The sequence below is a fragment of the Kogia breviceps genome, chromosome 2 (assembly GCF_026419965.1).
Source record: "Kogia breviceps isolate mKogBre1 chromosome 2, mKogBre1 haplotype 1, whole genome shotgun sequence".
Lineage (NCBI taxonomy): Eukaryota > Metazoa > Chordata > Mammalia > Artiodactyla > Physeteridae > Kogia > Kogia breviceps.
This window is the reverse complement of record NC_081311.1, coordinates 168,732,656-168,760,634: the sequence shown is the minus strand read 5'-3', so window position 1 is coordinate 168,760,634 and position 27,979 is coordinate 168,732,656. Positions and strand designations below refer to the sequence as shown.

At 42.0% G+C, this 27,979-nt stretch overlaps 1 protein-coding gene across 1 annotated transcript in view; it reads right to left on the bottom strand.

Annotated features, from left to right (window-relative positions):
* Nucleotides 1–220: 220 nt before the first annotated feature.
* The window catches only part of KIAA2012 (KIAA2012 ortholog), a 118,324-nt gene continuing 90,565 nt past the window's right edge, over nucleotides 221–27,979 (bottom strand). The window contains exons 16-23 of the mRNA XM_059053372.2: nucleotides 16,885–16,975; nucleotides 14,065–14,227; nucleotides 8,692–8,806; nucleotides 6,396–6,733; nucleotides 4,295–4,488; nucleotides 3,487–3,659; nucleotides 2,462–2,681; nucleotides 221–596 (exon numbers count right to left, since the gene is read on the bottom strand). Coding sequence (XP_058909355.1) covers nucleotides 458–596; nucleotides 2,462–2,681; nucleotides 3,487–3,659; nucleotides 4,295–4,488; nucleotides 6,396–6,733; nucleotides 8,692–8,806; nucleotides 14,065–14,227; nucleotides 16,885–16,975 — 1,433 coding nt within the window. The 3' untranslated portion in view covers nucleotides 221–457. The remainder of the gene's footprint in view (nucleotides 597–2,461; nucleotides 2,682–3,486; nucleotides 3,660–4,294; nucleotides 4,489–6,395; nucleotides 6,734–8,691; nucleotides 8,807–14,064; nucleotides 14,228–16,884; nucleotides 16,976–27,979) is intronic.

The following is a 27,979-nucleotide window of genomic DNA, read 5'->3' as shown; positions in this document are numbered from 1 at the left end:
GCTTTATAAATTATAAAATCCTTAATATGTAAATACATGAATTAGCTCCTTTTTGCTAATTCAGAATTATTGCATTATAGAATTTCCATTTACCTACAGCTCTTTCAGAGATACTGAAATGAAATACTTCAGCTACCCTAAGATTATGTTAATGTCTTACTGAAATTAAGCTGAAATTCAAACAAATTATTATTGGCTAATTTTAGGCACCAAAGCTTCTGGATTTACATGGTTCCAGAGAACATAAAGGATTTAGGTGTGTGACAAGTTTGACTGGGTTGAGTAAGGTTTGGGTGGTGGGGAAGGGAGGGGCTAGAGTGAAGTGAAGTGTGGGGTGAGGTGAGGTGAGGTAAACCAGATGAAACGGAGCTAACTGAGCTCAGGATGGAACTTCATTACAGAAGGAAGTTACTCGTTTTCTGTCACCACCGCCTAACTTGTTAGTTTTCTTCTAGTCTTAAGGTCTTGGTATTTGTAGGAACTGGAAGTGAGAGTAGACCCATGGGCTGGAAATGTTCTGTGTCCACTGTAGGCCATTGGCTTCCTTATGGAGTTCTTGGTGGAAATGAAGATGTTTCTTCAAGGCAGCTTTTTGCCTGAGGAAACAACCCCACCCACAATCACAGTACTGATAAAGCATCCTAGAAATTGTCCTTATAAGCTGGTGGAAGAATTTTGGATTTCAGTCATCATCAGTTAGACTTGGGGCTACTGATCTTGCATTTTAGTGGAAGATCATACTCTGTTCATTTAGTGACTTTACATGTGAGGTTTAGAGTATCATGATCCTCCTACTAGGAAAGTAAAAGGAAAGGTGTAACAGTTCTTAAATTTGTATTGCTGGAAGGGACTCCCTTGTTTTGGAGATGAAGAAACAGGCCAGAGAAGTTAAGTGTACCTGGGCCATTGTCACACAAGACGAAATCAAGCTAGTTGGCATCAAGTTCTCCTACCCCTTGCTGGAATGAGGCTCTTTCACACCCCTCACATACCCCTTTAATTACTTGGTTTTTTGCTTTCAGCTACTTGGATTAGTGTTGCGAAATAGCTCAACTTCCCCTCGTACTACTTGCCAGTTTTCTTTTTGTGGAAAACTGCAACTCCGGTAGCTTGCTTTTGGTTTCAATACTTATGAACCCAACCCTACTGCTATGATACATGGAACACATAATTTTGAAATGGAATCAACACTTCCCTAATGATCTTTTGTAATTCACGTAACAGCTGAGGAATGTTTCAGGAGAGGAACAACTCAAGGTTAGGTGGAAAACCTTGAAATAGAGTTGTTCTGGCTTCCTTTTTCTGGTCCCCTAAAGAGTATTAGCTTAGATTAAGCTTAAGTTGTAGAAAATAAATTTCAAGGGGTAAATTGTTTACAGTTAAGATTGGAATTGTGGTTTCCTTTGTTGGGCTTCTTTACCCTTCACTTTTAATGGTTCTAAAGGGGGATGACTGTTTGTTGCCTTCCCTAAGAGGGGAAATTTATGATATAGGCACTATGGAGGACCTGGTTTTTAAAGAGTCAATTGAAACCACTTTACTCAAGAGGATCTATTAGCAGAAAGATGCAGTGATCATAACTATTGCAAGAGAACAAAGTGGGAAATGCTGTTGGACCCTGATGGCTGATTCTGGGCTATTTCTCCTAACAAGGCCTACCTCTCTGACCTCATCTGGAAGTATTCTTTGTGCCTTGTTGACTTCATTCCAGCCATGCTTTCCTTTATTCTTCCACCATGCCAACCTCATTCCTTTCTTTGAACTTTTGTACTTGCTGTTTACCTACTGGAATATTTTTCTTCCAGATATTTATGTGGCTAACTTGTCATTCAGGTTTCACCTTATGTATCACCTCTTCTAAGGTGTTACCCTGGCCAATCCATCTGAACTAAACCTCCTGCAATCCTATCACATCTTTAAAGAATTTCTGAATAGCACTTATTGCCAGCTTAAAAAAATCTTTGTTTAGAGTCTGTCTCCCCACCCCCACCCCTAGAATATAAATGCTGTGGGAGAAGAGACATCTGTCTTGTTTACTCCTGAATTCCCAGTGTCCAGAATAGGGTTTGGCACATAATAGGTACCCAATAAATACTTACTGAGAAAGGTACTGGTTCAGGACCAGGGGGTCTTAGATCTGGTCCTGGTACTGCCCCTAAGTCACTGTTAGCCCTAATCAAGATCCTTCTCTCTGGGACTTGGTTTTCTCATCTGTGAACCAGAGGGCTGAGATAGATGATCTGTAAACTCCCTTCTAGCTTCAATACGAGTTCTTTAAGCCATCAAGAAATTCTGTGACGTTTGCAGCAGGAGAATCTCTATTTTTTAGTTCTTCCAAACCGTGCTATGGGAAGTGGGAAAACTTCACGTGCCCAAAGGCAGTGCAAAGCTAGTACTAGTAGCAGGCAGTCAAGCCTTTGAACAATCCCACTACTGCAACTGTTGCCCAAATAGCAAATACCTGCCTTGTTCCTGGACTTGTTTCATGGCTTCCTCCAGAGCCAGCCTTGCTGCTTCCTCTTCCTTTCGCCGTCTGTCCTCTGCTTCCAGCTGAGCCTTCTCTTCTGCTTCCTGTTTCCACTGCTGATACTCCAGCCGTTCTTCTTCAGCCATTTCCATCAGGCGCTTTTGTTCTTCTGCTAACTGCATTTCCAATTCCTTCTGCCTTTGCGTCTCTGCCTCTGTAGAATAGAAAGGCAGGTAGGCTCAGCAGGGGTCTCATTATTGGGGAAAACAACTCTGATCTGACTCTCAAGTCTGTGATTCCCAGGGACTCCCAATGAGATGTTCTGTAGCTTACCTGACAGCAGGTTGCCGGGATACCTTGGGTGAACTTACTAACTTAAGAGTCCTTTATCAAGCACCTACTATGTGTAGTGCACTGTGTGCAATGAATACAAAACCTTGGGGAAGAAGTTTCCAGAGCCTGGTACGTTCATGGGTGGTATGCAGATGGGTTGGGGACAGGTGTCACAGCAGGGTCTGGAGAAACTTGGTGCTTACTCAGCTGGACTGCCCAGTCTACAGTGTCATCTGCTAAAGTGCTTTCCTATTCCTCAAACGTGAGGCTGTAGAGATTCCACACATCTCCTGAAAGGCTGCCCTGAAGCTATCCAGATGTTTGACTGTTTCCATCTGCTAGGGAAGGAAGCAAGGAGCAGGGCTATGTCTCCAAATTAGGCAGCTTCTGAGCAATGCTGGAAGGGCAATGAGAGGGGCAGGGTCCCACTTCAGGAGATTACTGAATTGGGAGTGGGACCCAAAAGTCATTTCCACAAACGAGTCTTTCTTATTTTGATCTAATAACTCCCTAGAGTCACACATATTAAATCACTTTGAAAAAAATCAGCTTATCCGTTTAGAGTGCTTCACACTGAGACCTAGGATAGGAATAACTCTGGGGGGAGTCAAATGAACATCCACAGTGGGATAAATATACTTCTGCCCCAGATAGACGGGCGTCGCAGAGAGCCGAGACCCCCTCACCAGCCTTCTGGGCTTCCTCTTGCTGCTCCTTTCTCTGCAGTTCCTGCGGCTTCCTCCGGAGCGCCTCCTGTTGCTGCCGACCTCTCCCCTGGACCATTTGCAACTGGAGCCACTGCTCTTTCACCTCCTTCTCCTGCCCCTGCTGTTCTTCCTCGAGTTTCTGTTTCCTCAAGCTGAGAAAACCCACAGATTGGTCAGGGAAATGGCAGAAAACACTGTCCTTGTAGGACAAGCCGTGCCTCTGATGGAGGCTTTTCAGGCTGCAGGCCACACGGAGCGTCCCATTCAGAGGAGACTCGTTTTCTAAGGGAAGCCTAACTGGAAAGCGGAAGCAAGAACACAACAGGCCTGGAAATAGAAGCCTGGGAGTTTCAACACAGCTCTGTGCTCTGGCACGGGGGCCTAAGTTCCCAGAGCCTCATTTTCCATTCTTATCAAATGGATTTTGAAATTCCTGTCTCACGGCGTTGTTGTGAAGATTAAACGAGCCCAGAGGCCTATGGAAGAGCCTAACACAATGCAGACACGTGTGGCAAGAGGCGCAACAAATGTTTGCTGGACCGGATCTCAAAGCCCTCCTGGGAAGATCCCGTGAACATCTATCTGGAGTAACCCTAATGGTTTAAGACACCACATCTTATCTTTGGTCCAGATTGTCCCTGGGATAACCAGGATAGTGAAAAACAAGACGTGCTGTTTTACTTCAGGGCATGAGCCTCAGAACCAGCTTTACCCCCGGTGGAAGTCAACCCTTGCCTTATCTTCTGCTTCCTATCGTGGCCGTGGCCGCCGTGGCCGCCCTACCCACCGGATCTCCTGCGCGTGGTTCTGCGGCTCCAGCTCCAGCTCCTCCTTCATCTTCTCTGCCCTCTTCAGCTGCTCCTGTTGAAGCCGCCTCTGCTGCCTTCTCTTCCTCTCCACCTCCAGCAGTCTCATCTCGGCCCTCTCTGCTCGCAGCCTGGCCCAGGAAGCTTTCTCTGGCTCCCTCTTAGTGAGGAGGGCCTAAGGAACCAGAGTGTTCTTAGTGCAAGGGATGTACGGGAATCACGGGGACCTTGTCTCGGCAGTGAGCCGCCCTCCCCACCCATTAGAGGGATGTTGCCTCTAATTAGAGATTAGGTGGTTTCCACACTCTGACCACAGCCGTATAAATTCTGCCACCACCACTGGCCTGGGCTCTGGGATCTGATCGACCTGGATCTAAGTCTTTCTCTTACTTGCTTCAGAATTTGGGGATAACAACTTAGTTTCTTGGATATTGTCTTCCTTTTAGCTGGCTGTTACCAGAATTAACTGAAATAGTGAAAGAGACGACATAATGTCTGGTACATCGATTGTCTAGATGCACGTTATAATCACCCAAGGAGCTTTTAAAAAGTACTTGAGGCCAAAAGCCCCACCCAGACCAATTAAATGAGAATACCTAGGTGGGAGGCCTTGGGGGGTTTTCAAAAATTTAATTTAATTGTTTTGACCACGCCACAGGGCTTGTGGGATTTTAGTTCACCCACTAGGGATGGAACCCAGACCCGGCAGTAGAAGCTCGGAGTCCTAACCACTGGACCGTCAGGGAACTCCCTTTATTTATTTATTTTTTAATATACTTTTCTATTGGTGGTTTAAAAAAGCATATTCTGGTGATTCTAACGTGAAGCCATGGCTCAGAACCACAGGTTCTAGATAAAGGCTGTTTTAGGGGCAGAGTTAGGTGTAGATGTGTCAGACTCATATTTAATTCTATGCAAATCCACTTTTTCAATGAAACGTTCTCTTAGTTTCTGTGAAGAGTGTCTTAGCTTTCTTTTTCTTCCTGATGCCTCCTCCTCAGTCAGAAATATCCTCATGAGGGGAACCTTGAATGGCAACTCTTCCATGGGCATTCTGTGTATCCAACTTGGGGTGGATACTTCCTTGCTTTTTAGCCTTTGCTGAGGCAGCATGGTACTGTGGATTGACAATAAATCTAGAAATTCTGAGTCTATAGCAGGCTCAGAAAAGTTCTGCCCACAGCTTAAAATTTTCATCTGCTGTATAAAGCAGAATCCTATAGTCTAGGCAACTGGGAAGATTGAGAACTAGAAAGGAAAAATCTTACTGAAATCCTTTTTGGAAGACCACAGGCTGTAAAATAAATAAATACATAATAATTTAAAATAGTGACAAGAGCTCTGATTTTGGAGTAGAAAGATATAAGTCTTGGCTCTACCACTTGATGGTTGTGTAACTTCTGGCAACAAACATCTCACTCTTTTAAGCCTCAGCTTCTAGGTCTGTAACATGGGATGAATCATACCTGGGTCACAAGTGTGGCTGTAAAGATTAAATGAAATTCAGCAGAGTTGTACCATATTTGCATGTAACTTATGTGAGTTTAACCATAGTGGTTTAGCTGTGGGTATGTTTGCAGTGTTTAAAGAAAAGGGAGATAGATGTGTGTGTATAAGTTACCCATGGCCCAGATGTGTGCCGCAGAAAAGCAGGTTAGGAAATGGAGGAATTTCTGCAGCTTTTGAGAGGCAAGCAATACATGAACTCCAGGCCAAGTCAAGAATACGTGCTTGGCTCTGAGGCCTGAATTCACCTTTCCTTGTAACTGTGAGGCCTGTACCTCTCACAAACGGGTGCTGTGCCAACTTTCTGCTGTTTAAGGGTGGGTACCTGCCCTAGTAGTTTGAGAACCTCACAGAATACATCATTTCAGAGGGGCTTTGCCACCCTGTGTCCTGTGTCTTTGATCAGATCTGGCTTCTTAAAGGGTCAGAAGGTACCAAAGTAGAACAAATAAAGCCACTATGTAGTAGAGCTGTTTCAGTAACTGCAGTGGAATTCAGGGCAGTTTTTCCCACCTCTGCAGTTGCACCAGTGAGGACTGAAATCCCTCTGGCCAAGGTGAGAATATTGGACTCTACCTTGGAAGGGTCCTTATGGCTTTCCTCTTCTTCAGATTCCATGTTTCCAGGGACAGTTGCAGTCTGGGTGGGCGATGACCTTCCATCTATAGAAACTTGGCCCTCAGGGGCGTCAAATTTTGAAGAAAGCCAAGGGTCCTCTACAACAGAGCCTGAAGGAAAGAAACCTCCATCTGAGGTGTCTTTAGTTTTCTTAGAGTTAATGACATCAGGCCCACTCAGCTCTGCTACTATTTCCAGATTCCTTTCCTTCTGGGTCTTTTTCCTTTTGACTCCAGGTTTTTTGTCTTTGGGAATTAGCACTGATTTCTTTTCAGCCTTTGATTCCTTTGACTTTCCTGGGAGAGAACAATGGGGGATAGAGACATTGCTAATAAACGTGATCTCTGCATCCTTTTCAGTAACTTAAAAACTTCCATGTGCAATGGAATCACCTGGGTGCAGATTCCTGAGCCACACCCCTAGAGTCTGATTCTGTAGGAATCTGCATTTTAACAACCACTCCAAGCATTTTGAGAAGGGTAGTCCATAGACTACCCTTTGAGAAACTGCCTTATCCTACTTGGATCAACTGTAATTCAGCAGTCTTGCTCCTAAAGAACTTCTGATACACCCTGACCTATGGTGGGGGTAAGACTCTCTGGAGGGAAGACCTATAGGTACAGCCAGAAAGTCATGCTTCAGGAGTCTAGCTTGAAGTTGCAGCTTTGTAACCTGGTAAAGTTTAAACCTTCCATACTCTAAGGCCTCTTCCTCAATTCTCCTCTGGGGCCACAAGTATTTCCTTTCCCAGTCCTGCCAATGCTACCCAAGTTACGGGCTACAACGATGTAAATTCAGCAAGCCTTTATTTACTTTTTTATTTATTTATTTTTTTTTTTGCAGTATGCGGGCCTCTCACTGTTGTGGCCTCTCCCGTTGTGGAGCACAGGCTCCGGACGCGCAGGCTCAGCGGCCATGGCTCACGGGCTTAGTTGCTCTGCGGCATGTGGGATCTTCCCGGACCAGGGCACGAACCCGTGTCTCCTGCATCGGCAGGCGGATTCTCAACCACTGCGCCACCAGGGAAGCCCAGCAAGCCTTTAAAAAGTAAACCTCAAAAATAGATCTGGATGAACAACAAGGTCCTGTAGAGCATAGGGAACTATATTCAACATCCTGGGATAAACCATAATGGAAAAGAATATAAAAAAAGGACATATGTGTAGAACTGAGTCACTTTGCTATACAGCAGAGATTGGCACAGCATTGTAAATCAACTACACTTCGATTTAAAAAAAAAGAAAAGATCTGACCCAGGAAACTATCCAATGTCATCCTTTTTGACAGCCTTTGATTTGTTTCGAAGGTCTTCATATGGCCGGGAAAGAGTGAGTGTAGGTTTTAGGTTAAAGAAGCTGCTCAGAACACAACATTGTAAATCAACTCTACTCCAATAAAAATTAATTAAAAAGAAAAAAAGAAAAGAAAGTCCCCAGAAGCATAGGAACCTGAATTCCTTGTGAGGTGCAACCCAAGGAACCAAGAAGAAAAATGACAGCTGGAGTAACCATTCAGAGCATGTTGCAACCTTCCCCTTCCCAAATGCTCTCATGGACCAATTCTCAGATTATGACATATTTATTTTTCACAGAGGTGGTGTTTGAGAGTGATGAGTTTGGAATCAAATGACAGGTCCAGACCCTGGGTCCACCGCTTTACCGTTTTTTTTTTTTTTTTTTTTTTTTTTTTTTGCGGTTCGCGGGCCTCTCACTGTTGTGGCCTCTCCCGTTGCAGAGCACAGGCTCCGGACGCGCAGGCTCAGCGGCCATGGCTCACGGGCCCAGCCGCTCCGCGTCATGTGGGATCTTCCTGGGCCGGGGCACGAACTCGTGTCCCCTGCATCGGCAGGCGGACTCCCAACCACTGCGCCACCAGGGAAGCCCCGCTTTACCGTTTGATCTGTTTGATGTTATGCAAGTCACCCAACTTCTCCACATGATATAATAATAGTGCTTACTTTATGGAGCTGTGGTGGGGATTTCATGACATCATAAATGCAGAGCTCCTAATTCAGTGGGTATTCATTTAATCGGTGTTAGTGTTATTATTGTAATTTTCTCTCTTGCTGATTACAGGTCTCTAGGGTCCCCTGGTTTCCTCTATCCTTATCTCCCAAGATATTGACATGAAGTAAGGCTGCAACACCATCTTAGCTGTGGTAGTCAAGGAGATAGTTTGTCCCATAGGATCCATGCTGATTCTCCATGGCACCTCCTGGCTACCATTAGGTGTGTTCTCCTGGATGGTCCCTTACCAACAGCAGCCTCTGCTTCCCCAGGGAGCTTTCCTTCTCTCTCTCTCTCGGTTGCCTTGGACTTACCTGTCTTGGTTCTTCTCTTTCTCTTGGATTTGTCAATCAACACCATCTCCTAAAGGCGAAAAATTAAGGAAAGGGAACATGATATATGTAGAAAGCAAGGGAAAAAAAAAACCATCAAAGGGAGATTATATTGGGAATTCCCTGGCAGTCTAGTGGTTAGGGCTTGGTGTCTTCACTGCCGGGGCCTGGGTTCAATCCCTGGTCGGGGAACTAAGATCCCTCAAGCCCTGTGGCATGGCCAAAAAACAAACAGGACTTCCCTGGTGGCTCAGTGGTTAAGAATCTGCCTGCCAATGCAGGGGACATGGGTTCAATCCCCGATCTGGGAAGATCCCACATGCCACGGAGCAACTAAGCCCGTGCACCACAACTACTGAACCTGCGCTCTAGAGCCCACAAGCCACAACTACTGAGCCCATGTGCCACAACTACTGAGGCCCGTGTGCCTAGAGCCCGTGCTCCACAACAAGAGAAGGCACAGCAATGAGAAGCCCACATACTGCAACAAAGAGGAGCCCCCGCTTGCCGCAACTAGAGAAAGCCCGCGCACAGCAATGAAGACCCATGCAGCCAAAAATAAATAAATAAATAAATTTATAAAAGAAACAAAAAACAAAAGAAAAGGGAGATTATGTTGAACAAGACAGAATGGCTTAGAATGGAATTCACGTGGGTTCCATATGAAGCAGAAGAGTGATATTAATTTATTTTTAATTTAATTAATTAATTTATTTTTTATGTATTTTTGTCTGTGTTGGGTCTTCTTTGCTGCATGCGGGCTTTCTCTAGTTGCGGTGAGTGGGAGTGGGCTTCTCATTGTGGTGGTTTCTCCTGTTGCGGAGCATGGGCTCTAGGTACACCGGCTCAGTAGTTGTGGCGCACGGGCTTAGTTGCTCCACGGAATGTGAGATCTTCCAGGACCAGGGCTCAAACCCGTGTCCCCTGCATTGGCAGGCGGATTCTTAACCACTGTGCCACCAGGGAAGTCCCAAGAGTGATATTTAGAGAATGTGGAGCTTGTAGGGAGATCCTAAGGTTCAGCCTTTGATATAATTTCAGTTATAATTTCATAAAAAGAAAGAGAAATAGAATATAATTTATGATCTGCTCCCTTTTTTCTTTTTTGGCTGCACCGCACAGCTTGTGGGATCTTAGTTCGCTGACCAGGGATTGAACCTGGGTCCACGGCAGTGAAAGCCTGAGTCTTAACCACTGGACCACCAGAGAATTCCCTGCTCCCTTTTTTGATGCTAAACCATCATCTACAGAGCTGGATCAAAGCGAAGCAGTTTTCACCTTTGATAGATTGCTGTTGCCACAATTAATGGTTAACTAGTTTAAATCAAATGAAAGCCAGCTCTATTCACTGCTGCATCATTTCCTAACTTTTGGGAAACTTCAAGCATATGACCACAGCCGTGTCAGTCTTCACCTTTCCCCGTGGGCTGGAACAATATAGAGTTTCTTCCTAAGAGAGGGTGGCCACGACTACCCACTCAGTACCTGTGATGTTGTGACACCATAAGAAATATAAATTTGGTCTTCATTGCTGGCCTCTGACACAAAACTCCTAAAATTCTTGTACAGGCATACCTCAGAGATATTGTGGGTTTGGTTGCAGACAACTCCAATAACGTGAATACTGGAATATAGTATGTCACATGAATATTTTTGTTTCCCAGGGCCTATGAAAGTTTTGTTTACTTATGTAGTCTGTTAAGTGTGCAATAGTGTTATGTCTAAAAAAACAATGTACATAACTGAATTAAAAAATACTTTACTGTTAAAAGAAATCATCTGAGCCTTCAATGGATCGTAATCTTTTTATGGTGGAGGTTCTTGTCTTGATGGCCGCTGACTGATCACGATGTCGGTTGCTGAAGGTTGCAGTGGCTGTAGAAATTTCTTAAAATAAGACAACAATGATGTTTGCCGCATTGATTGACATTTCCTTTCATGAACGATTTCTCTGTAGCGTGCAATGCGGTTTGATAGCATTTTACCCACAGTAGAACTTTCAAAATTGGAGTCAGTCCTCTCAAACCCTGCTGCTGCTTTATCAACTAAGTTTATGTAATATTCTAAATCCTTTGTCATGTCAACAATCTTCACAGCATCTTCACCAGGAGTAGATTTCAACTCAAACCAGTTTTTTTCACTCCTCCATATGAAGCAACTCCTCATCCATTCAAGTTCTATCATGAGATTGCAGCAATTCAGTCACATCTTCAGGCTCTACTTCTAATTCTAGTTCTCTTGCTATTTTGACCACATCTGCAGTTACTTCCTCCACAGAAGTCTTGAACCCCTTAAAGTCACCTGTGAGGGTTGCAATTGGCTTCTTCCAAGCTCCTTTTAATATTGATGTTTCGACTTCTTTCCATGACTCACAAATGTTCCTTTTTCTTTTTGGCTGTGCCTCGCAGCTTGCAGGATCTTAGTTCCCCAACCAGGGATTGAACCCAGACCACTGCAGTGAAAGCGCTGAGTCCTAACCACTGCCATCAGAGAATTCCCCACAAATTGTTCTTAATGGCATCTAGAATGGTGAGTCCTTTCCAGATGGTTCTCGATTTTGCCCAGATCCATCCGAGGAATCACTAGGTATGGCAGCTAGAGTCTTACAAGATGTATTTCTTAAAATAACACTTGAAAGTTGAAATGACTCCTTGACATGTGGGCTGCAGAATGTTGTGTTAGCAGACATGAAAACAACATTAATCTTGTACATCTCCATCAGAGCTCTTGGGTGACCAGGTGCGTTGTCAATGAGCAGTAATATTTTGAAAGGAATCTTCTTTTCTGAGCAGTAGATCTCAACAGTGGGCTTAAAATACTCAGTAAACCATGTTGTTAACAGATATGCTGTCATCCAGGCTTTGTTGTTCCATATACAGAGCACAGGCAGAACAGATTTAGCATAATTCTTAAGGGCCCTAGGATTTTTGGAATGGTAAATGAGCAACGGCCCCAACTTCAAGTCACCAGCTGCATTAGCCCCTAACATTCAGCCTGTCCTTTGAAGCTTTGAAGCCAGGCATTGACTTCTCTCTAGCTCTGAAAGTCCTCGATGGCATCTTCTTTCAGCATAAGGCTATTTCATCTACCTTGAAAATCTGTTGTTTAGTGTGGCCACCTTGGTTAATTAACTTAGCTAGATCTCCTGGATAACTTGCTGCAGGCTTCTGCCTCAGCACCTGCTGCTTCACCTTGCACTTTTGTTATGGAGACGGCTTCATGCCTTAAACCTCATGAACTAACCTTTGCTCGCTTCAAATTCTTCTGCAGTAGGGGCTTCCCTGGTGGCGCAGTGGTTGAGAGTCCGCCTGCCAATGCAGGGGACGTGGGTTTGTGCCCCAGTCTGGGAAGATCCCACATGCCGCGGAGCGGCTGGGCCTGTGAGCCATGGCCGCTGATCCTGCGCATCCAGAGCCTGTTGCTCCGCAGAGGGAGAGGCCACAACAGTGAGAGGCCCGTGTAACGCAAAAAAAAAAAAAAAAAAAAATTCTTCTGCAGCTTCCTCAACTCTCAGCCTTCATAGAATTGAAGAGAGTTAGGGCCTTGCTCTGGATTAGGTTTTGGTTTAAGGGAATGTTGTAGCTGGTTTGATCTTCCATCAAGACTACTCAAACTTTCTCCATATCAGCAATAAGGCTGTTTTGTTTTCTTACCATTCATGTGTTCACTTAAGTAGCAGTTTTAATTTCCTTCAAAAACCTTTCCTTTGCATTCACAACTTGGCTAACTGTTTGGTGAAAAAGGCCTAGCTTTTCGGCCTCTCTCAGCTTTCCACGTGCCTTCCTCACTAAGCTTAATCATTTCTAGTTTTTGATTTAAAGTGAGAGACGTGAAACATTTCCTTTTACTTGAACACTTAGAGGCCATTGTAGGGTTACTAACTGGCCTGATTTCAATACTGTGTCTCAGGGAATAGGGAGGCTTGAGGAAAGGAAGAGAGGGAATGGCTGATCTGTGGAGCAGTCAGCATATTTATTGATTAGGTTTACCATCTCATATGGGCATGGTTCATGGTGCTCCAAAACAGTTAAAATAGTAACATCAAAGGTCACTGATCACCATAACAAATATAATAATAATGAAAAACTTGAAATGTTGCGAGAATTACCAAAATGTGACACAGGGGCACAAAGTGAGCCAATGCTGTTGGAAAAGTGGTGCTGATAGACTTGCTTGAAGCAGGTTGCCACAGACCTTCAATTTGTAAAAACACATTTATCTATGAAGTGCAATAAAGTGAAACATAATAAAATGAGAGGTATGCCTCTAATTTCTGGAGCATAAACAGGAAAGGAGTGTCTTTTGTTATTCATTAACAAGCCCCTTTCAACCACACCTGAGCTTATGTTAACGGGGTTATTTTGGAAAGCCCCTAAGGAGGGGGAACCAACCAGGGGGTTAGAGGATTGGACCTTTCAGCCCCCTGCCCTTCCCTGCCACCTCAGAGGAGGGGAGAAGGGCTAGAAGTTGCATTAATCACCATCTGCCAGTGATTTAATCAATCATGCTTATGTAATGAAGCCTCCATAAAAGCCCTAACCAAGGAGTACAGATTGCTTCAGGGTTGGTGAACACATCTATGTAGCAGGAGGGTGGCACACCCCCCAAACTCAATGGGGACAGGAACTCCTGTGCTTGAGACCCTTCCGGGCCTTGCCCTGTGTATCTCTTCAACTGGCTGTTCATATGTATCCTTTAAAATATCCTTCGTAATAAATCTAAACTAGTAAGTAACTGTTTCCTGAGTTTTGTGAGCTGTTCTAGCAAATTACTGAACATGAGGATGGGTCTTAGGAACCCCTTATTTTATAGATTGTTGGTCAGAAGTACAGGTGACAACCTGGGACTTGTGATTGGTGTCTTAAGTGGGGCAGGCATGTGGGACTGAGCCCTTAATCTGTGGGGTCTGTGCTAACTCTGGGTAGCTAGTGTCAGAGTTGAATTGTAGGACACCCGGTTGGTGTCTAGAGAGCTGGAGAATTGGTTGATGTGGGAAAAACCTTCACACATGTGGTGTCAGAAGTGATGTGAGTATAGGAAAACTGAGTTTCCTTTTAGTACCTTAGTAGAAATTAGAAATGGGTAACCCATCCTTCAGAAGAATGCAAGCCAATACTGGGGTGCAGGGCATGGTGAGTGGACCACACAGTGGATTTCAGCTCTGACTTTCCCCCTTTGCAGGTGCCCTTGTATAGTAAGCAATCTATACAACTGTACATGGCAGCCCTGACGGGAGCACCTTCCAGGTAGGGTTCTGGACCAAGCTCCTACCTAGGTGTTTATACTCACATGACTGATGTTGGTTGGTGTCTGCTGGTTGAACAGTCTTGGTTCAGTCTTCTCTTCTTTTCTTCTTGGAAGAAGAGATGTGTCTATAGGATCCAACCCCTCTGGAAGGAAGGGTTGTCCTGGGAGTCCTCTGTGTTGATGGTGCACATTATAATCTCTGCCCCTTTGAAAAAAGCAAAACAACAGGACCAAACTAAAGAAGAACTCTGATGTATACACCACTATATGTAAAACAGATAAACAAGAAGGATTTGCTGTATAGCACAGGGAACTATATTCAGTATCTTGTAATGGCCTATAATGGAAAAGAACTGGAAAAAAAAAGATATGTATTGTATAAGTGAATCACTTTGCAGTACACCTGAAACACAATATTGTAAATCAACTATACTTCAAATAAAAAGAAAAAAGAAAAGAAAAAAGAAAAACTCATGGACACAGAAGAGAGAAAATGAACAAACATTAATTGAGCATCTGTTTTCTGCCAGGAAGTGCACTGAGGTGGGCATTTTACACACTTGGTGAGCCCTCTTTTTCTCAACACATCCCTGAATAAAGGAAATTAGAAAGTTAGTCTTCACTTTTGGGGTTCTCTTAGGCTAAGTTCTAAACCTTAGGGAGAAGGAGAAATAGTTTGTTTTTTTTTAATTTAATTTTATTTATTTTTTATACAGCAGGTTCTTTTTAGTTATCTATTTTATACATATTAGTGTATACATGTAAATCCCAATCTCCCAGTTCATCCCCCCACCCTCCTCACCCTCTTTCCCCCCTTGGTGTCCATACGTTTGTTCTCTACATCTGTGTCTCTACTTCTGCCTTGCAAACTGGTTCATCTGCACCATTTTTCTAGATTCCACATATATGCGCTAATATACGATATTTGTTTTTCTCTTTCTGACTTACTGCACTCTGTATGACAGTCTCTAGGTCCATCCTCGTCTCTACAAATGACCCAATTTTGTTCCTTTATATGGCTGAGTAATATTCCATTGTATATATGTACCACATCTTCTTTATCCATTTGTCTGTCAATGGGCATTTAGGTTGCTTCCATGACCTAGCTATTGTAAATAGTGCTGCAATGAACACTGGGGTACCTGTGTATTTTTGAATTATGGTTTTCTCTGGGTATATGCCCAGTAGTGGGATTGCTGGATCATATGGTAACTCTATTCTTAGTTTTTTAGGAACCTCCATACTGTTCTCCATAGTGGCTGTATCAGTTTACATTCCAACCAACAGTGCAAGAGGATTCCTTTTTCTCCACACCCTCGAAGAAGGAATAGTTTGCCTCTCTGGGGTTGCATATTTATGACTTTAACAAAATGAAATAGGATTACCTAACTGAAATTTCTTCTATCGAAGGCTTACCTGAAAAAAAAGTGACCTTTAAGAAAGATTGTCACAGAAACATGCGCCTATATATCCATTTCTTTATGCCCTCTGAATTCTATTCTTGATCAAATTCAGATACCAAAATGTCATGTACTGTGTTAGTGTGATCCCTTGTAGAACTGCTGTCACTGACAGCAGTGTGTCTGGAGGATAACTGACTTATGTTCTCTGGGTAAAAAGGTCACTAAGAAAGAGCCATATGGATTGAGTAACAGCTGCAGCAGCAGCTACTGTGTGCCAGGCCTGGTCTTAGATATTTTATTTTTTAGCTAAATCAGTATTATATTTACTGAGTTGGGTTAGCACAGGGCCTTACTATAGAAATTTGAGAAATATTTATCAAATGAGGTAAATGGAATTTCCTGTAAATATATGAATCTTTAAATCATTCAATATCACTCTATAAAACCTACAGAAGTATACTTTAGAATTTAGTGCTAGGAGAACCTTTATTTCCCCTGAGGAACCAGCATGCTGCAAATGAGAACCACAAAACCTGATCGAGTTGCTCCCCCCCACCCTTTTTTTTTGCTTTCACATGCAGTCTGAAAGTCTGAACTTTAGTCACAATGACTGTAATGACTTTGGGGGAGTGTTGGTGTTCTTTTTTCTTTTCCTCCAGATTAAAAATACATTCTTTTTGATTATCTCGTCTTTCTTTTTTGGTGGATAGGGGGTTGTTATTGTAAGCAGTTTAAATCCATTTTGGAGAAGATGAGATAACAAAAGTTAAAACGTGGAGTTCTTCAGATAGCTGCCTCAATACCCAAGTACCCGTTGCCTTTTTTGTTCCTAGAAAGCACCCAGCCTTTCTGACCCAGGAGGGAATCCTTATACCATGAGGCAGGTGAGGGCAGGTTCTAAAGTCACCAAGGCTCACGGGAGGTCACAGACGCTATGGGTCCAGCTTGCCACTGCCAGCCGGGGCTTGGGTAAAGTGACTGGGCCTGACCGGCCGAGCTGCTGGCTGATGAGCTCATAGTAAGCACATGGTGAGCACACAGGAGTCACTTAATACACGTTAGCAATTTGTATTAGTATTATTGGTACTATTGATTTTACCCAGAGCTGAGTGAATGCTGAGAGGAGAAACCAAGGTTGAGCTGAGAGACCTCTGCTTTCGAGGCATGTCTGCAGAGCTCAGATATGTGGAAAAATGGAGAAAGCTGCTTCCACGTAGAGTTCAACTTTGCTCTTCACCCACCCAGCCAAAGAATATGTTTAAGTAGGAAACACATCACAGTATAATCCTCCCCAAGAATCTTTGTTTCTTAGACAATCATTGAATTCTGGCTGGCAGAGCATGGGGCTGGTTAGCTGAGAATCTACATGCCTCTTAGAAAAGAACGGAAATGAAATTAATTAAAAAGAAACAAAAACAAAAGTAGAGAAGTCCGTGTCATTATGACTTTGAATACTTACGCCTTTTGGACAGTATCTGCCTCAGGGGTCTGGATGTGCTCAGCCACGGAAGCACTAAGAGGGTCAAGGGTCATACTCCTCCGCTCTGGGTCTGTGAAGACAAAGAGCATCCTTAATTAGCAAAGGACAACAGACAGTGATCCCACACATGAGAAAACGTCTAATCTGGTGAGCAGTCGGCTGCACGCAAATTAGCACAACAAGGTATGCTATACCTAGGAAACTGGCAAATGCTGCAGAAACTAGTGCTGACACATGGCAAGTGACATTAAAATCAGTAAGCCCCTTCGGGAAAGCGATGTGACAGTACATATCAAGACCTAGAAAAACGTTCTTGTCTTTGATCAGGAATCTCACTCCTGTGTATTTTCATAAGGAAATAATTTAAAAGAAGAAACAAGCTTTTTGTACAAAGTTATTTATTACATTATCATTAATAATAAAAAATTAGAAACAGCCAAACAATGGGAAATTTATGATGCATTAATTTGACATTTAGAATTATGGTTGAAAAGATAAATCAGCATGGAAAATATGTTATGGAAAAATATGATATAATGACAAGTAAAAATAATAAACTATAGAACTGTGTATTGAAACTGTAAAAGCTGGAAGAGAAAACAGAAAAAGGAAATAACCTGCTAGATAAAGAGGTTTATGTGTTTAAATTTTTTCTTAAAACCCCAGTGTGGTTATATCATTGAAAAGAAAACTGATTAAAAAAAAAAAAAGCCTTCTGAGGAAGGCTTATGCAGGCTACACAGCTATTGCTGGGTGCTCTGAAGACCCTATTGGGTAGTTTTCAGAATGAGAAGTCTCCAGACTGACTTCATATTAGACAAGGCTACTTTTTATTTTAGATACTGTAAGCAATTTAAAATTATGAAACATATATTTCATTGCCAAAAATTTGGAAAACACAAGCATAAAGAAGAACTGTCCCTGCCAATCAACATATAATTATTAGAATGACTAAAAAGACTGACTATATCAAGAGTTGACATAGACACAGGGGAACTGGGACTCTCATTCCCTGCTGGTTAGAATATAAAATGGTACAACCACTTAGGAAAATAGCTTGACAATTTCTTAAAAAATTAAATATTGGATGTACCATAGCATCCAACCATTATTCTCCTAGGTGTTTTACACAAGAGGAATGAAAGCATATGTCCATAAAAGGACTTATACGCAAATGGTCATAGCAGCTTTATTTGCAATAGTCAAAAACTTGAAACAGCCGAAATGTCCATCCACAGGTGAATGGATAAACAGGCTAGTATATACATACGATGCAATACTATTCAGTAGTAAGTAGAAATGAAGTATTGATACACTCAACAACATGGATGAATCTCAAAAGAATTATGGGGAGTAAAAGCAATCAGACAAAGAAACAGTATACATGGTATGCTTCCATTTATATAAAATTCTAGAAACTGCAAACCAGTCTATAGTGACAGAAAGCAGATCGGTGTTTGTCTGGAAATGATAGACACTGGAGTTGGGGGAGGCATGAGGAAACGTTTGGGAAAGATGAAATTAAAAAAAATTTTTAATTTATTTGGCTGCACCAGATCTTAGTTGCAGTACAAGGGATCTTTGACCTTTGTTGCGGCATGTGGGATCTTTTAGTTGTGGCATGCAGGATCTTTAGTTGCAGCAATGTGAACTCTTAGTTGTGGCGTGGAAGTCTTAGCTGTGGCATGTGGGATCTAGTTGCCTGACCAGGGATCGAACCCAGGCCCCCTGCATTGGGAGCGCTGTTTCTTAGACACTGGACCAACAGGGAAGTCCCCTGAAATGTTTTATCTTGATTGTGGTGATAGTTTCATGGGTGTCGACATATACAGTATCAGAACTTACCTAGTAGATTTTAAAAGTTCTCATCACAAGAAAAAAAATTGTAACTGTGTGCTGATTGACGTTAACTAACCTTATTGTGGTAACCATTTTGCAATATAAAGTCATCATGTTGTACACCTTAAACTAATACAATGTTATATATCAATTAATCTCAAGAAAACTAGAACCTCCCCCTACAAATCATAACAATATTTAATGTTTCAATAGAAGAAAATTGTTGGTTGAATAATTTTATATTCTACCAAAATAATTATACCTAATTAAAATCTAAGGAAAAGTGAAGTTGATTGCATTAAAATCTTTATAGAAAAAGTAATATTTAACACTTAAAGAAAACTTATCTAATTGTACAATTTAAATAGGTGTAATTTATTATAAGGCAATTATCTCTTGATAAAGCTTAAAAAACTTAAAGATATATTAATACAAATAAAGTGTCTAAAACAGTGCTGGCACCTGTTAAAAACAAGAACCAAAAACAAACAAAAAAACAAAAAACTCCTGATTCATGATCCCTCTACTCACATACAACTACAGTAAAATACTTTGGTGTGTGTATACTTTCATGCATATATAATAAATATATACTCATATTTTAATAGAGTTAATAAAATAATGTATATATAATTTTAATCTATTTTTATGTTATTAGAATTTCCCATATCATTAAATATTCTTAAAAATAATTTTAATAACAGCATAGCATTTCATCATATGGATATACCATAATAGACTTAACCAAACATGTAACTTTAAAAATTCAGGTTGTTTTGATTTTTTTTTTTTTTTTTGCCGTACCCGGACCTCTCACTGCTGTGGCCTCTCTTGTTGCGGAACACAGGCTCCGGACGCGCAGGCCCAGCGGCCATGGCTCACGGGCCCAGCCGCTCCGCGGCACGTGGGATCTTCCTGGACCGGGGCACGAACCCGTGTCCCCTGCATCGGCAGGCGGACTCCCAACCACTGCGCCACCAGGGAAGCCCTGAATTTTTTTAATAACTAAAATGAACTTTGCATAGCATATCCCTGAAAGGAATGTTTCTGATTATTAAAGGACTTAGTCGTTGTCCACATCTATGATTACTGAAGAATGTACAGTCTTTTTTTTTTTTTTTTTTTGCGTTACGCGGGCCTCTCACTGTTGCGGCCTCTCCCGTTGCGGAGCACAGGCTCCGGACGCGCACGCTCAGCGGCCACGGCTCACGGGCCCAGCCGCTCCGCGGCACGTGGGATCTTCCCGGACCGGGGCACGAACCCGCGTCCCCTGTATCGGCAGGCGGACTCTCAACCACTGCGCCACCAGGGAAGCCCAATGTACAGTCTTAAAGGCACAATGGCTGCTGAATTGCTCCCCAGAAAATTTGTACCAATTTACACTCCAAGGAAATGGTAATTCATTCCTTTATTTATCACATGTTTATTAGATACCTACTACCTGATGTCGTTGTGTTAGGTGCTGGGAATATAGTGGTGAGTAGGACAGATTCACACATTGGTCTCAGGAAGCTTAAATTTTAGTGGGGAAGATGGATATTAGCACAAAGCAAAACAAAATAATTTTAAAAATGTTTTTTGAAAGGAAGACTCTTAATATTCAATCCTCACTTCTCGCTCTCTTTGAGCAGTAGATTCTTGCATGAATTGATTTTGCCTCAATTTTGTTTAAAGGTATTATAACTTTTTTTTTTTTTTTTGCGATACGTGGGCCTCTCACTGTTGTGGCCTCTCCCCTTGCGGAGCACAGGCTCTGGACGCGCAGGCTCAGCGGCCATGGCTCACGGGCCCAGCCGCTCCGCGGCATGTGGGATCTTCCCGGACCGGGGCACGAACCCGTATCCCCTGCATCGGCAGGCGGACTCTCAACCACTGCACCACCAGGGAAGCCCTAAAGGTATTATAACTTTAAAGAAAGATTTGAAAAGAAAAAATTTACCTGTCATCCCACCAGCATTATTCCCTTAATACTAGTTTATCCATTTTTCAGTGTTCAGTGGTGTCCGCATCACCACCCAGAGGAACTTGGGTTCTCTTCTGCCATTCCCAGATGTTAAGGGTGTCATCTACTATCTCATACATCAACCTCCAGACTTTGGAGTAGGGACAGAATTGTTAATGTACATGGTGGTTGAGGAAAGTGGAAAGGTTGATTGCAGTGGTACCCTGGAATTTATTTTGTCTTGAATCATATGTAATAGTAATAGAGAGTGCGAGCTGATTTAAGTATTTCTGTGATTGAGAGGAATTTTGTGAGTTTCTTTCCCTAACTTGGCTGGCTTGGTAAAAGCTGTCTCATTGAACGAGTTTCACTGCTCTTCCCCACTATTTTGAACTTTGGGACAGGGCGCCTTATGACCAGCAGAGGGCGCGTTTGTATTGACCAAAAGATGGGGTTCTACAATTGGTGTGATTTCACCACTTTGATTAGAATTGAAATCCTGTCGCTGGTACGTGGACCACAGCAGGGTGTTTTGTTTTGTTTCTCTAGTAAAATAACCTTATATTTAGGAAGTATTGGAATAAACTAAGTCAGTACTTTGAATAATAACTTACAACTTTTAACTGCCTTAAAAAAATCTGTAAAATATTTTAGGAATGCAGAGTATAGAAGAACAACCATACAATGATTACCCATGAACTTACCACCTACCTTTGTGAAATCTTAACATTTTGCCATATTTGATTCACATTTTTTTTTTCTAAAGAAATAAAACATTTAAGATATAGTCTAAGACTTTATTGTATCACATATAATCCTATTTCCCTCACTCCCCAGAGGTAACAATTCCCTTAAATTTGGTATTTATCAATTGACTGGGTTCAGAATATGCTACCCCCAAACATGGCACCTTGGCATACTGAGTATTTTAAGCTGAAGGAATTTGAGAAAGGGCAATGTAGGTTATGAGACGGCTACTCATGTGAGAGGTAGGTTCTACTTGGAGGAAAGGGGCGCCCTTATCCCTGAAGACAGAGAGACTCTGAGAGGAACCCAAACAAACAGGCCTCGCTCTGTTTCCCCCAGTTTATTACCCTTTGCGCTTACGTTTTGTACTATCACACTGTCCACTCTTCATCAAACCAAGTATAAAGATGCTCAGGCTTAACTACTTCCTTATGAATCGTCCTGCATCACATAAAGCTTACATTAAATACATTTATGTGCTTTTCTCCTGTTAGTTTGTCAGTTTAATTTTCCGGCCCAGGCAGGGCCTCTAAGAGAGTAGAAGAAAAGTTTTTTCTCTCCTACACTGTCCTCATGTATATTTTTATATCTTTACCACATATAAAGCACTTCTAAACAACATATATTATTTTACATATTAAAACTTTGTACCAGTAATATCATTTATGTCACTTTTGCAACTTGCTTTATTTTGCTTAATATCTTGTTTTTGAGATGAACCCCTGTTAATACATACAGTTTCCATTCACTTATTTTAAGCTCTTGTACCTTATTCCATTGTATAAACTTACCACAATTTATTTATCCATTTTGCTATTGATGGCTTTTTTATTTCCAGTTTTTTGTGATTGCAAACAATGCTGCAATGAACCTTCCTGAGTGAGTCACTGTTCATACATGAAAGAGTTTCTCTAAGGTATACCTGGGAATGGACTTGTTGGGTTGCAGGGTATATGCATCTTCAATTTATTGGGTATTTCCAAATTGCTCTGAGTTTCTAAAACTACACATATCCTCATTAATAATGAGTATTTACAGACAAAATTTTTTGCTAATCTGGTATATATGAAATATCTTTTTCTTTTAATTTGAATTTTCCTAATTAGCAAGTTTGACTAAGAAATAAATGGTCATTTATTTAGGTTTCCTCTTCTGTTAATTACCTATTAATATCTTTCACCCATTTTTCATTTGGGTTGTCTTTTTAAAATTAATTAATTAATTAATTTTTGGCTGTGTTGGGTCTTCGTTGCTGCACGTGGGCTTTCTCTAGTTGCGGCGAGTGGGGGCTACTCTTCGTTGTGGTGCATGGGCTTCTCATTGCAGTGGCTTCTCTTGTTGTGGAGCACAGGCTCTAGATGTGTGGGCTTCAGTAGTTGTGGCATGCGGGCTCAGTAGTTGTGGCTCACGGGCCCCTGAGCACAGGCTCAGTAGTTGTGGCACATGAGTTTAGTTGCTTCGTGTCATGTGGAATCTTCCCCGACTAGGGCTAGAACCCATGTCCCCTGAATGGGCAGGCGGACTCCCAACCACTGCGCCACCAGGGAAGCCCATGGTTGATTGTCTTTTGCCTTCTCTATTTGTAGCAGTTTTTGGTGCATTTGGGGTACTAATACTTTGTTGGTTTAATCGCACTACAGATATTGTCTTCTAATCTGTATTTGTCTTTTAACTCTGTTTAACATAACAAAAACTTTAATTCTAATATAGTTGGGTTTGTCAATAATTTTCATTATGGTTTGTGTTTTGAATCACGGGTAAGAAAATTTTCCCTTTCTCAAATTCATAAAGATATTCTTTTTTTTTTAAACATCTTTATTGGAGTATAACTGTTTTACAATGGTGTGTTAGTTTCTGCTTTACAACGAAGTGAATCAGTTATACATATACATATGTTCCCATATCTCTTCCCTCTTGCGTCTCCCTCCCTCCCACCCTCCCTATCCCACCCCTCTAGGTGGTCACAAAGCACGGAGCTGATCTCCCTGTGCTATGCAGCTGCTTCCCACTAGCTATCTATTTTACATTTGGTAGTGTATATATGTCCATGCCACTCTCTCACTTCGTCCCAGCTTACCCTTCCCCCTCCCCATATCCTCAAGTCCATGCTCTAGTAGGTCTGTGTTTTATTCCTGTCCTACAAGATATTCTTGTATATTTTCTTCTAAAAGATTAAGAATTTTGCTTTTTCACATTTAGATCCTGAATACATCTGTTATTTTGTGAGGTAAGGATTTAAAAATTGGATAACCAGTTATCTGAAAATTATATAGGGAATAATAGCTCATTCTCTCCCCACTGTTTTCTCATACCACTTTTGTCACATTTCATTTCTGTATATGGGTGCATTTATTTCTGGATTCTCCCTTCTGTCTGTCCCTAAGTCAATATCATAGCCTTAAAGTAATTTTTGATATGTGGCTGGGTAAACTCTTCCTCTTTGTTTTTCCTCAAAATTGCATTGGCAGGACTTCCCTGGTGGTCCAGTGGGTGGTCCCCCGCCAATGCAGGGGTCTTGGGTTCCATCCCTGGTTGGGGAACTAGATCCCACACACAGGCTGAAACTAGGAGTTCGCATGCCTCAACTGAGAAGTCCACATGCTGCAACTAAGACCTGGCGCAGCCAAAATAAATAAATAAATAAACAACTAACTAACTAACTAACTAACTAACTACTCCAGGGAGACCCATTCATTGGTGGGGACCCCACACTTTAAAAAAAAATTGTATTGGCTATTTTTGACACTTCTTTATGCATTTTGTGATCAACTTATCACATTCCACCAAAGACCCTACTGGGGATTTTAAAAAATAGAGTTGCATTGAATTTATAGATTAATTTAGGGAGAACTGTCACCTTCAGATCTTTGAACATTATATATACCACTATATAGAATGTTATATTTATTCAGGCCTACTTTTAGTTAATTTAATAAGATTTTATAATTTCTTCATGAACGTCTAGCACATCTTTTTTTAGATTTATTGATGTATTGCTTTTTAAATTTATTGATATATGTTTTAAAATTACTTTTATTCTGCCTTCCTATATAATATGTACCACTAGATAACTAAATAGTAGAAAAGAAAAAAGAATTTTTGGTAGGAGTTTCCCAAGTAATTCATAACCTTTAATGAATGAATGGATCTATAGCTGGTGGCATCGTGAAGAGACCGGCAAACATTACATCTCCTGATGGAAGAACACGATGCCCTCGATGAAGTGGTCTTGTGAAAGCCAATCCTGAAACTGATCAAGTTTCTATATCCGAGTACTAACTTACAGAAAATACAGAAGACAGAGAAACATGTTAAACTATACCTTGAGGATTCAATCAGCGAAATCTAGATTGTGGGAAACTCTACAGTAAAAGTCACCCAGTTTCCTAAAAATAAACTAAGCGAGGGGAAAGAAAATAGAAATGAGAAGACTCGATAAATTAAAGGACCCTTAAAAGCCATGTGTTGGGACTTCCCTGGTGGCGCAGTGGTTAAGAATCCGCCTGCCAACGCAGGGGACACTGGTTCGAGCCCTGGTCTGGGAAGATCACACATGCCGCGGAACAACTTAAGTCCGTGCGTCACAACGACTGAGCCTGCGCTCTTAGAGCCCGTCGCAATGAGAAGTCCACACACCGCAATGAAGAGTAGCCCCTGCTCTCGGCAACTAGAGAAAGCCCGGGCGGAGCAACGAATACCCAACGCAGCCAAAAATAAATTAAAAAAAAAAAAAGCCGTATCAACTGATTGCAAACAAACTCTAAAACAATTATAATGATTTTGAGACAATTAGAATGTGGAAAAAACCGATTGGATATTCAATTATATTAAAGAATAGTTCTAATTTTTAGGTACAATAGTGGTATTACGGTTATGTCAAAAGAGTTTTTTCTTGTCTTTTAAAGATATATACTCAAGTGTATATGGGTAAAATGATATGAGCCTGGAATTTGTTTCAAAATACTATAGAAGGCAGGAAGGAATTGGGTTTATAGGTGAACAATATTGGCCAGGAGATGGGTACATGAAACTCATTGGTGCTGTTCTGTCCACCCTTGTGTATGTTTGGGGTTTTCCATAATAAGAATTATTTTTAAATTGCATTATAAATTGTACTTTATGTTTGCAAATACTATTTTTTTCCACAATTGATTTTTGTTATTGATGTATATTTAGTAATCTTGCTGAATTTTTTTGTTTGTCTTTTAATGGCTTGTCTTTTCATAGCTTGTCTATAGGGGGCCTCAGATTTTTCACATAGAATAATGACTGTCATTTCCTCCTTTCTATCCTCTTCCTTTTCTTTTATTTTGCCTTCCCTACTGTACTGGTACAATGTTGAATACGAAGCAATGATAGAGGGCATCCTTATCCTAGTCCTGTCTCTAAAGAGACTGCTTCTGAAGTTTTACCATTAAAGTGTGATGTTTACTTCAGGTTTTGATAGGTACTCTTTTTTTAAAAAATTAATTAATTTATTTATTTTTGGCTGTGTTAGGTCTTCATTGCTGTGCACGGGCTTTCTCTAGTTGCGGCGAGCGGGGGATACTCTTTGTTGCGGTGCACAGGCTTCTCACTGCGGTGGCTTCTCGTTGTGCAGCACAGGCTTTAGGCACGGGGGCTTCAGTAGTTGTGGCGTGGGCTCTAGAGCGCAAGCTCAGTAGTTGTGGTGCATGGGCTTCATTGCTCCGCGGCGTGTGGGATCTTCCCGGACCAGGGCTCAAACCCGTGTCCCCTGCATTGGCAGGCGGATTCTTAACCACTGCGCCACCAGGGAAGTCCCTTGGTAGGTACTCTTTATCAAAATCAGGAAGTCCTCTTCTATTCCTAGTTTGATAATTTTAAATCACGAATGGGTGAATTTTATAAATTGATTTTTCCTTTTGCATGTATTGAGATGACCCTAAGTACAGAAACAGATTTTCGAATGTTAGACCATTTTTAATTCTGAGGTAAACTGAATTCAGTCATGGTATATAGATATGTGTGTGTGTGTGTGTGTGTGTGTGTGTGTGTGTGTGTGTGTGTGTATAAGGATTTGATTGGCTAATATTTCATTTAGGAGTTTTGCGTCTTTGATCATAAGTGAGATTGGTCTATAAATGTTCTTCTTATGCTGTTCTTGTCTCTAGTTTCAACTGCTTTTTGGTTTTGATGAATCTAGGTCTCAAGTTAGAAATGAGCTTTACTTCCTGGAAGGTGAAGAGAATTTTCAGGATCAAGGGACAACAGCTGTATTCTGGGATTCTGGGGTCTTCCCTGGGGTATCCATCCTGGGCTGAGTGGAGTGAGCCAGAAACAGTCTTAAGGATGTGTCACTTCCCACTATAGAGGAGAACTTTGAAAATACTTTCCAGAAGGAGAAATAAAGGAGTAATACTAGAGGATGTAGGTCATCTAGGCCAGCGGTCCCCAACCTTTTTGGCACCAGGGATCGGTTTCGTGGAAGACAATTTTTCCACGGATGGTGGGCAGGGATGGTTTCAGGATGATTCAAGCGCATTACATTTATTGTGCACTTTATTTCTATTATTATTACACTGTAATATATAATGAAATAATTATACAACTCACCATAATGCAGAATCAGTGGGCGCCCTGAGCTTGTTTTCACTTGCCCCTCACTGATAGGGTTTTGATATGAGTCTGCAAGCAGTTGATTTATTATGGTCTCTGTGCAGTCAAAGCCTCTCTGCTAATGATAATCTGTATTTGCAGCTGCTCTCCAGCGCTAGCTTCACTGCCTCAGCCCCACCTCAGATCATCAGGCATTAGATTCTCATAAGGAGTGCGCAACCTAGATCCCTCACACGTGCAGTTCACTGTAGGGTTCGCGTTCCTGTGAGAATCTAATGCCACCGCTGATCTGACAGTAGGAGGAGCTCAGGCGGTAATGCGAGTGATGGGAAGTGGCTGTAAATACAGATGAAGCTTCGCTCGCTCACCTGCCTCTCACCTCCTGCTGTGCCACTCGGTTCCTAACAGGCCACGGACCACTACTGGTCCATGGCCCTGGGGTTGGGGACCCCTGATCTAGGCTGATAAGAACTAGCAGACTATGCTGAAGCCAGTACCAGGGCTCCAGATAGCAGAGCCTGGCAGTGTAGGGTGACTGTGCAGGCCTCACGCAGAGAGGAAGTGAGGAGCCCCAAACCATATTGTGAGGTGGCCCTTTGCAGTAGTGCCATCTTCCAGGCTGTGGATTCTGATGTAATGGCAGTGCCTCAACTCCTGGGCACATATTTCTTGTCTCCCTATTTTCTCCCCAGCGTTAAGAGAAATTTTTGCATCATTGGCTGCTTCACTTCTTGGCACAGATTGGGCAGTCATTATACTTGCTCCTTTTAAAAAATATTTATTTATTTTATTTTTGACTACGCTGGGTCTTTGTTGCAGCCTGTGGGATCTTTGCTGTTGCATGCGGGATCTTTCGTTGTGGCCCGCGGGCTCTTCATTGTGGTGTGCAGGCTTCTCCCTAGTTGTGGCATGCAGGCTCAGTAGTTGCGGCACTCGGACTCTCTAGTTGTGGCTCGCGTGCTCAGTAGT